This window comes from Amphimedon queenslandica, unplaced genomic scaffold (genome assembly GCF_000090795.2).
Source record: "Amphimedon queenslandica unplaced genomic scaffold, v1.1 AMPQUscaffold_13420, whole genome shotgun sequence".
Taxonomy (NCBI): domain Eukaryota; kingdom Metazoa; phylum Porifera; class Demospongiae; order Haplosclerida; family Niphatidae; genus Amphimedon; species Amphimedon queenslandica.
The window spans coordinates 245,756-255,743 of NW_003546344.1; the positions used below are offsets into that span (position 1 = coordinate 245,756).

The following is a 9,988-nucleotide window of genomic DNA, read 5'->3' on the forward strand; positions in this document are numbered from 1 at the left end:
CTCTCTCTCGGGTCAGAGTTTTTTAAAGACTTGAGAATCCTTTGCCCGGTCGATATCACTACCTCACTAGTGATATTGATCAATTGGGTGAGTGGGCGTTTGGTGATGTAGAACCAATCGACGAGTTATTATCACCTAATCCGTCTCGATCCTCAATCAACGTATGGATTGGACAGCCTAATGTCATTGCTCACACACACTATGATGGGTATCATAATTTCTATGCACAGCTCTATGGGACAAAGAAATTCACTTTACTCCGCCCGACACAATGGCCTGGCTTGTATCCTTATCCTTTCCTTCATCCAAGCCACGCTCAAGCTCAGGTCAATCTCTCAAGGCTGGAGGATGCTAAGGAGTTCCCACTGAGCTCAAGGTTAGAGGTGTATGAGGTAACACTGGAACCTGGTGACCTCCTCTATATGCCGCCATTGTGGTTTCATTATGTGGAGTCTCTCTCCATCAGTATATCAGTTAATGTGTGGACTGACTCGGAGCAAAGCATACTAATGGAGAAAGCTTTTGGTCTGCCACTGCCTCTAGATCAGGTCAAGTGGCATGGAGAGCACTTGAGAGCCATTGCCGGTTCCATGTTGACTGTGAGCCTTGTTGATCGGGTCTGTAAAGCAAGAGAGTGTCCATTGACTGACAAGTATAACATAAATGAAACAGAGTTTAAAAATGGAGGACAGTATTTCATGTTCAAGCTATGGCAAGGAAGGTATAGCAAACTGATGAAAAGGAACGAAATTCATTCGAGTTTCTCGTCAAAGAATGGCCGGAGGAACTCGCTCCTTTGTGAAAACAGTGCCCTGCCTTCATTGTTCTTTCAGGGAATATCACAGAATTTGTACAAGGCTCCAGTTGAAGAATATTTGACCAAGATAACACGATTGATGATGAAGCTGCCTCGTGACTCGTGGGAGCTGTGGTTTGGTAATTATGTTGAGTTTGTTGCTGCACAGTCCGTGGATCTATTGGATGTTGGACTCTTTTTAAAACATTACGACAGCTGTAGCATGCATTTTCCAAAATAATATACAACTTACTTTTTATTTGCATATTATTATTTGCTCTTGTGAGTTCTTTTTAGCAAAGAAAAATATACAAAAAGTTTAAAATACATGTAATTTATGAGCTCCTCCAATAAATAGATTTAGATAGTGGGAGTGGCTCATTTTGGTTGCATAATGGCTGGATTGATACAATATTTAAATGATGGCAGAGACTGGTTCATTTGTCAGGGGATCATGATATTTGTTCACTTGCTGACCTCTGTCCTTGTCATTGGTATACAGCTCATCAATTATGAGGTTCCTTATGGCCGCTATCACAAACCTGGCTCTCTCCTCTACTCCATTAACTCCATATGGACACTGCCACCAAAGGTAGGTTGGCTAATACAGGAGCTACCAGCAGTGGTAATCCCGCTCTTTTGTCTCTTGAATGTTGGTGGAGATCAGGTGGGAGAGTTTAATCCTAATATCATACTACTGGGAATGTTCCTGATGCATTATTTAAACAGGTACGTAAAATTTGCTCTAAAAAAAGAGAAATCTCTTTTAATTGGCTTGTTTGTTATTTGAGAGTCAAAATTGTAATACTTATTTTTAGGACATTTCTTTATTCGTTTCTGATAAACAGTGGCTCTAAACCCAGCCCCATTCTAATAGTCGCATTCGCTTTTGTGTTCTGCGCAAGCAATGGCTACCTACAAGCAAGAGCTCTCACTCATTTCTATCATTATGACATAAGCTGGCTATGGAGTCCTCAATTTTTTGTAGGGCATCTTCTCTTTCTGATCGGTATGGCCATCAACCTTCACTCTGACAGTATTTTAAGAAACCTTCGTAAGCCGGGAGAAACCGGATACAAAATACCAAGAGGTATGTACAAGTAAATTTTATGAGATGTTGACAATTCGTTTAAATTGCAGGTGGATTCTTTGAATATGTATCTGGAGCAAATTATTTTGGCGAGACAGTGGAATGGATAGGATTTGCTATAGCCTGTTGGAACCTTCCAGCAGTCATGTTTGCAGTACTCACAGCATCAATGATAGGAACAAGAGCAATCAACCATCACAAGTAAGCAGCTATAACCCCTTGATGACAGCTACTGTTAAAAGAGGATGAGGGGGTGACTAGTCTGACTACATGTATATCCATTTATACTTTAGGTATTACTTGACTAAAATGGAGGACTATCCTAAAGACAGAAAAGCATTCATACCATTTATACTCTGATTAGGTTGAGATTGGCTTTTTTTGTTATTCAAGAGATAATATATGATCAATGTGTGGTTTTATTTGGTGCATTGGAGTTAGGAGAGAGAAATCTAGCGCCACTAGAGTTGGGAATTCATATAGTAACAGTTCCCTTTGCGAGAACCTAAACTTATCAATCATTTCCTTAAAGAGAGAGAGAGGAGTGAAGTTAAAAACATGGTTTACAGTCTTACTTCAATTAAGGTCTTTATATTTGGTCTCTTCATGTCACTGGAGAATTTGGCGGCTAATAAAAGTGAGGCACCTGCTAGCAACTTCCGAGTGGATTTACTGACCTTCCCCTAATCAAATAAAGGAATTCCTTTAAATATCGGCCAAAGTCCCTGTACTATAGTACAGAGTATTTTGTCAAAATTTGCTAAAAATGACTGAAGAAAATTTTTCATTTTTATAATTTTTCTGATACAAATACATGTTCTTATCTTGTGTACCAAGTTTGAGCTGATTCCAATCAATGTTGATTTTTTTATGAATTTTTGAAGTCACTCAAAAATCAGGCCAAAGTTCCTGTACTATAGGGTATTGGCCCAAATTTAGTCAAAAATGGCTAGGATAAAATTCTGTGTTTTTATAATTTTTTTCTAATGCATATACATGCTCCTATGCTGTGCAGAAAGTTCCAAACAAAATTAATTTTTTAATTGTGGTAAAGCCTGACTAATCTTACCATGAGCACAAGCTTTTCAAAGTAGACGAGGGAATGAGCAATAATTACAGGGTCAACCCCACACTAAATGAAGGAAAGAAAATATTATTAATCATTAGTACTCAATGCCACAGACCTCAGTTCCAACTGATATCATTTCTTTTTTGATACTAAAAACAAAGAAAAGCTATTATTATTATCATTATTATGATTGCTCTATACCTTCTTAGCTTTGATAGAGTTAGTTTGATGTACGGGAATATCTCTGCAAATTGATTATTAATCTCTTTCTTCACCTCTCTCTCCCTGGCATATTTAACCAGTGACACTCTATAGCTAGCGAGATTAAGAGTCGTAACATTGCGTCCTTTGAAATACTCCGGATTGTCGAGGGACCGTGGGTCATAATTGAGGTTAACATATTGAGACGAGTGGTTCTCTTTGAAGGATTGAGGAGCATAAGGTCTTGAAGGTACTCCAGTTGTGGTAGCATTGTCTCCAACGTCCCTCAGTGAAGACTGGTGAATCAGGACAGGGGCTTTCTTTGCTGACCTGCATGGGCACCAAATATAATTTGTAATAGATATATTGTGTTAGCTGATCAAAATTTTGAGTAACAAAGATCTGAAGGGAACATGCCCAACTATAAATAATTATTATATCCTGTGGTTTTTGCTTTAAATTTTGTCGTAATACCCACACATTTAAATTTTAATAACAGTACTCAGTACCTGTTCAGTGCAGTTTGTTTAGACTGATCAATATGTGGCTCTAATCTCCACACTGGTTCTAACAATGAAGATAAGGATACTTCCTACATGAATTATAAGCCATTACAATAATAAGAGATGTATCCTCACTTTGGTGGGGTCCCCTAAGTCTACCCCATCCAGTTCCAGCTGTACACTGATACTACTCGTACGAGCTCTCCCTGTCAGCACTGTATCAGCTCTATTAAAATTACAATAACAATAATAATAATAATTTCTTTATTTTCCTTGTCTTACCTTGAAGGTTTAGAATATGGCACAAGTGAATATAATACAACAGGATATCCATTATATACAAACCCTAACCTGCATGAAAAGTACATAAATACAGTACATATTGCAATATCTAACAAAACCCCATCTTTTTCATTCTCTCTCTCTCTCGTACCTCCTGTCTTCAGGTTCTATACTAAAGGATCTCAAAGTCTTCACAGATTGATGCACAGACCCACTCCCATAAGATAGCTTCTTAACGTGTGAAAAAGAGGAGGAGCCTTGAACCTTCTTGTTCTTTCGACTACGTCGTGGTGAGTCAGCTGATCCTACATCCCGAGTGAACTGTAGGCCTGAGGAGTTAGCTGTAACACTAATAGGCTGAGTGGTCAGTGGTGAGAGTAATTCTGTGATAGAGGAGAGTTTTAATGGAACTGGTGGCTCTTTGGGCGGTTCAGACTCTTTCCGTTCATCGGTCTCTTCTTTCTGTTCTAGCTCTGAGTCTAGTGGTATGGAGAGAAAGAAAGCTTTGGCTGCTTCTCGTCTTGTATCGCGTCTCTCTTCGGAGCTGTATCCCAGACTGTATATCTTCTCTCGTCTCCTACGACAGAGGCTGCTGTGAGACGAAGGAGGAGGGAGTGATGGGGTGAGCTCCTCTAGTCGCCTTTCCTCTTGTTCAAGGTCCAAGGAAGAAGCAGAAGTGATATAAACATCTTCAGTGGATGACGCCATCTTTATAATCCGCCTAGCTAGCTACCCCTCCCACTCCGCCAGCAGAGTGGGTGGATAATCTATTCACCTTTCTCTTTGTTTTCTATTTCTTGCTGTTACTGCCTACACTGACTGTAGGGAGTGATATTGCAGGTCCATTTATTGTTTAAATAGGCACAGAAGAGAGCAAACTCTGCTCTTACTGAACAATGGGTCTTTTTTCAATAATAACAAAATAATTTAATTTGCCTTGTGCTCGTTTTGTTGGGCGGTGGAAATGTCTTAATAATTTTATTATTGTATAGTTTTATTCTAAACGTTATTATTAGAGATATAGATTCAATACGACCTGATGTACAAGATTATTATGAATCAAAAGTATTGAGAGATTATTATATTAATAGTGCATCAAGTATTATTATAATTTTAGAAATCAGAGATCATAAGTAAACATGATCAACACAGTACTGACTTTAGCAAAGCATTAACTTATCGGGTATTTGTCAACAGAAAAGCCGGAGGTACACAAAAACTTGATATTGCCATTATTAATTTGATCAAAATTTGTACTGTAATATCTTTATTTAACCATTATGTTTTTATAGTAAACTACAGTGTATATATGTTTTAAACAATGTGACTGGAATGGAATCTTGGTGCAAGTATAAAGTCTTTATTAATATGTATTTTTGCTCTCTCTTTAGATGGACAAGAAATAAAGATAGGACTCATAGGAGGATTGATCAGTACATGTAATTTGCTAAAATCAGATCTCGTGCCACATCCACAAGACTACACAGTAACTATTAAGTGTACTCATAAAGTTGTATTCTCTTTTTCACACAAACTATGTACTGTATAACTATATGTAAAATAAATTGCTACACTAAAACTAGTGAAAATGTTTTAAGAGTTACTCTTAAGTTGCTCTAGTACATTTATTGCGGCATATGTTCATACACATCATCGGGTGATGTTTTACATTCATCATAGACTCCTTCATTCTCTTCACTTAGTTTAGTCTTGTGGATTCCATACGGTTCACATACTTGCATTGAAATATCATCATCAGCTCTATTATCATAATTAAGTAACTTAACAGAATAGAATACACTAACTTTGTTTGCTTATTAATAGTACATGAACTTTTCTTTCTATAAGAAAACAACAATAATTTATTGTACTAAGTATGTAAATTCTACCTCATAAAGCTGAAGATATTAATAATAACACTGACAGTTAGTAGACCACACAATATACCCACTAACACACTAAGACCAATAACACTGTCTGATGTATCACAGTTAAATGATAATTGTTGTGGTAGTTTTAATGTTTCATTAGCAATAACTGTCCATTCTCCATATCCATTATCAGTGTATGCACGTACACCAAAAATAAAGTAAGACATATCATTAAGACCAGTAATGCTAATATAAGTATTGGTTGAATTATGTAGTTGCAATATTTCAGTATTAAAGTCATCATCATTTACCATCAAACAGTTACCACCAGACTGTAAGATATGATATCCTATCTCATATGTGATAATGGGATAGTCTGATGGAATATAACTAGGTACACTCCATGAGATAACAGCCCATGTAGTGTCCATGATACTGGATACTGAACCAACTGGACCAGGTACTACATAAAGACACAGTCTCACAGAACTGATATAGTATAATAATTACATACCTATTCCAATCTCTACTTCAATAGGATCACTGAAGGGGCCTCTTCCAACAGAATTGACAGCAGCTACACTGATGTTATACTTAGTACCAAATACTAGATCATTCAATATGATATATCTCTCAGTACTGGTGAGGTTGTATGTGATACTACTGTTACTGATAATCACTGTATAGCCTGTGATTAGACCATTACGCTGAGAACAATTGACCTCATTCCAAGTGAATCTATTAGCTGTAGGATTAACTGGTAAGACTTGAATTGATGATGGTCGACCACTAGGAACTGAAAATTACAATTAAACAATTACTGAAAGAATAAGTATCATTACTTATTGCTTCAGTTTGTACCAATAGGCTCATACTTAATTCAGATCCTCCTAGTACATTACCAGCTCTCACTGTGATGGTATAGTTCATACCACTGTACAGACCTATTAATGTATAACTGTATGTTGTAGTGGACTGATGAGGAGCAACAGAGACTGTCTCATTCACTGATGATAACTGGGGACAAGATGGAGTATAGATGATGGTGTAATATGTTACATAGTTGTCACTACTGGGAATAGTCCAGCTCACTGTAATACCAGTGGTTGAGACATTAGATACTGAGAGACTAGTTACTGGACTAGGAACTAGAGCAAGATATCAATTACACTCTATCAATGATAATAACTCACCATCAAATCTTAACACTGTTACTGTACTATTAACTGAAGGAAGCTCTATATATGAGTACACACTGATGGTATAGGTACTCATTGGTGAGAGATCTGTTAGTACAATTTCATTTTCACTGGTAGATACTACATTCCTGGTTACACCTCCAGTAGTATACTCAATCACATATCCATTAGTCTCTGATGAATTAGTCCAGTTCACTTTGATACTAGTAGCATTTAATATAAACCCTCTCACATTATTTGGAGGACCACTAGGAGCTATAGAAAAGAGACAAAGGTATCTACTATTGATAAATGTATAATCATACCATGTAATATCACAGATTGACTGTAGTTGACTCCTCCAATTATTGCTATACAGGTAACATTAACTGACACTCCCAGTGGATCAGGATATACCAGTAGTGTGTTGTTGTATGTCAGGACATCAATTGATGAATAGTTTGAGTTACTCTTCATCACTCCATTCACTAACCAGTAAACATCAGTTGAAGGATTTATATCAGTAGTTGTGAGACAATCAATACGATATTGAGTGTTATTGAGTTGTGTAATGGATGAGACTAGTGTCCAATTGATTGAATTAACAACTAGAAATACATCAACAATGTTAATTATAAATAGTACATTAAAAGCTGCAGTAGCAATACCTGGTAAGGTCTGTACACTGATTGTACTAGCAGGTCCCAGTAATTGTTGATAGGCTCTGACTGTGATGGTATAAGTTGTTCCTCCTCTCAGTCCATTCAGTGTGATTGTATTATTTCTACTTCCCTCCACCTGTACTGTCTGCCCAGTGTCTGTGTCACTAGTGACATTGACTACATATCCATCAGCATCAGATGAATCAAGTGCAGTCCAACTGACAGTGATAGTGGTAGCTGTCTTGTTGACCTCAGTAAGAGAAGAGGGAGCAGTTGCTGGCACTATAGAAAATAATGAAATCATTTTATTGCTACTTACCTGTTACAAAAATGTCTCTAATTCTTATTACTGGGCTGTGATGGATATGACCAAAATTTAAATAGAATCTAAATACATGATCCCCGTTATTGTTTGATTGACTCAATATTCCATTAGTAATAATTTCTCCACTCCATGTAACATTTAGTGTATAGTCCCACCTTCCATTACCATAATCTACTGACATTCCATCACCATACATGAATGTACAACTGTATGAAGCCCTATGTCCAGTGCAGAGTTGAGTACTACTGCTATCAGACTCATAGTACCAATTGGCAGCATGTAAAAAAGAACTGTGAGCATTACTACCAATTTTAATGGCATGTAGTGTATATGTTTGAGGTAGAACTGTTATATCTGAGGGAAGGTCAACTGTGATGGTTTCAATCTGTACCCATCCTATAGTAAATGCAGTAAGAGTTGACAGCATGTGCCAGTTTAATGAGAACACTTACTGAATATATTAGCAAAGATGATGTTAGTGTTAGAATCAGAACAATTAGTGGGTAGACAACACTTGTACCAGCCATCATCAGATGGTGTAAAGCCTCCATCAATGTAAAGACTGATGTTAGCATTAGGTGAAGATACCTCATTACAACGAAGAGGATTAGTACTGCAGTTAACTGATGATCCACTAGTAACATTAACCCATTCTCCACCATTCAGAGTAGTATCAAATAACACACACATGATACTGTTACTGGCTCCTGTAATATCAGCATCAAAAAAATATGATCCATTAGTATAACAGGCTCCATTATGCCTCAGGTAGATACCTATAAAAACCTATACAGTTGTTATTATACACATCCAGTGTCTTACCTGAGGAAGGTGGACATTGACTAATAACTTTACTGACACTCAACATTAAGACTAAAATCCCTTCTGATACTGACAATGCCATTTTAAAAATAGACTGAATAGAATTAGCTCTGTTACAGTTCTCTTATTTTTGACAAAGTAAACTATACATGCTAATTTTCTTTTACATAAGTAAACTGCATAAAATGTATGTGTCACTCATTAAAATTTGTTTACTTTTCCTTACAATAAGCTAGATCTACGACAATCCAAAACAATAACATGTTTATTGTGACAAATGCACATCACTCAAACCATGCACACCATCTAAGTACTGGTATTAAATCTCAGTGAATACATGCATTATGTTTTCAGTTCACATCAGGATTAGTCAGGACCCCCCTGCCAGGTTTCCTGATTATAATCAGACTCATTATCAGCTTGTCAATTTGAAGAAGTGAAAATAAATGCTAGAGTTGTTATTAAAGTTAGACCATTGATATCTTCTATTATTGTACAATTAAATGTGTATTATGTCATTATTATTTCTTAATAGACTATATACTTATGTACACAAACAGGGAGAGATAGACAAGCAGACACCAGTCATAATCAGCAACAGTGGACAAGTTATGACATTGAGAAATCCTCTTGAAGACTCTGAAACAAAATCATTTCAGTTTGATTATACTTATGGACTCAGAAAAGTCCAATACAATATTAATGTGTACCAACGAACCTCTGAAATAAGAACACTTTCATAATCAGGACAGTGTTATTGGGTCCCAAGGTGTCAGGAATATACAGGTTGATGTGCATGTATGTATATAGTGTAATTATTGGTAGCAACTGTAAATACTTTTAAAAAATCCAAATGTGATCAAAATCAGCTTAAATGCACTCATAAAGTTGTATTCTCTTTTTCCCACAAACTATGTAAAAACAATTGTTACACTAAAACTAGTGAAAAGTTTCAACAGTTACTCTATATTAAGTTGCTCTAATACCTTTCATTGCGGCATACGTTCATAAACATCTTCAGGTGATGTTTGACATTCATCATAAACTCCTTCATTCTCTTCACTTTGTTTTGCCTTGTGGATTCCATATGGTTCACATACTTGCATTGAAATATCATCATCAACTCTATTATCATAATTATTAATAACTTAACAGAATAGAATAGACTAACTTTGCTTGCTTATTAATA

At 36.5% G+C, this 9,988-nt stretch overlaps 5 protein-coding genes across 5 annotated transcripts in view; 2 read left to right on the forward strand and 3 right to left on the reverse strand.

Moving 5' to 3' along the window:
- LOC105312682 (uncharacterized) overlaps window positions 1–1,103 on the forward strand; it is a 1,677-nt gene extending 574 nt beyond the window's left edge. The window contains exon 2 of the mRNA XM_011405521.2: window positions 29–1,103. Coding sequence (XP_011403823.1) covers window positions 29–1,037 — 1,009 coding nt within the window. The 3' untranslated portion in view covers window positions 1,038–1,103. The remainder of the gene's footprint in view (window positions 1–28) is intronic.
- A 51-nt stretch (window positions 1,104–1,154) lies between these two features.
- On the forward strand, window positions 1,155–2,296 carry LOC100633807 (3-oxo-5-alpha-steroid 4-dehydrogenase 1-like). Its single transcript, XM_003386440.3, has 4 exons — window positions 1,155–1,525; window positions 1,615–1,886; window positions 1,937–2,087; window positions 2,180–2,296. Exons 1-4 carry the CDS (start codon window positions 1,191–1,193, stop codon window positions 2,244–2,246), a joined length of 825 nt encoding a protein of 274 aa, XP_003386488.1. The 5' UTR covers window positions 1,155–1,190; the 3' UTR covers window positions 2,247–2,296.
- Window positions 2,247–4,890, reverse strand: LOC100633934 (CDK5 and ABL1 enzyme substrate 2-like). The gene is made up of 9 exons (XM_003386441.3): window positions 4,093–4,890; window positions 3,942–4,010; window positions 3,795–3,885; window positions 3,666–3,748; window positions 3,157–3,486; window positions 3,071–3,104; window positions 2,956–3,018; window positions 2,462–2,569; window positions 2,247–2,411 (listed from the first exon to the last, which is right to left on the reverse strand). The coding sequence occupies exons 1-9, from the start codon at window positions 4,647–4,649 to the stop codon at window positions 2,271–2,273; spliced, it is 1,476 nt and encodes a 491-aa protein (XP_003386489.1). The 5' UTR covers window positions 4,650–4,890; the 3' UTR covers window positions 2,247–2,270.
- A 531-nt stretch (window positions 4,891–5,421) lies between these two features.
- Window positions 5,422–6,226, reverse strand: LOC109581767 (uncharacterized). The gene is made up of 3 exons (XM_019996166.1): window positions 5,831–6,226; window positions 5,747–5,782; window positions 5,422–5,702 (listed from the first exon to the last, which is right to left on the reverse strand). Exons 1-3 carry the CDS (start codon window positions 6,124–6,126, stop codon window positions 5,567–5,569), a joined length of 468 nt encoding a protein of 155 aa, XP_019851725.1. The 5' UTR covers window positions 6,127–6,226; the 3' UTR covers window positions 5,422–5,566.
- Window positions 6,227–7,927: 1,701 nt separating this feature from the next.
- Window positions 7,928–8,728, reverse strand: LOC109581769 (uncharacterized). The gene is made up of 2 exons (XM_019996167.1): window positions 8,430–8,728; window positions 7,928–8,373 (listed from the first exon to the last, which is right to left on the reverse strand). Exons 1-2 carry the CDS (start codon window positions 8,665–8,667, stop codon window positions 7,964–7,966), a joined length of 648 nt encoding a protein of 215 aa, XP_019851726.1. The 5' UTR covers window positions 8,668–8,728; the 3' UTR covers window positions 7,928–7,963.
- Window positions 8,729–9,988: the final 1,260 nt, after the last annotated feature.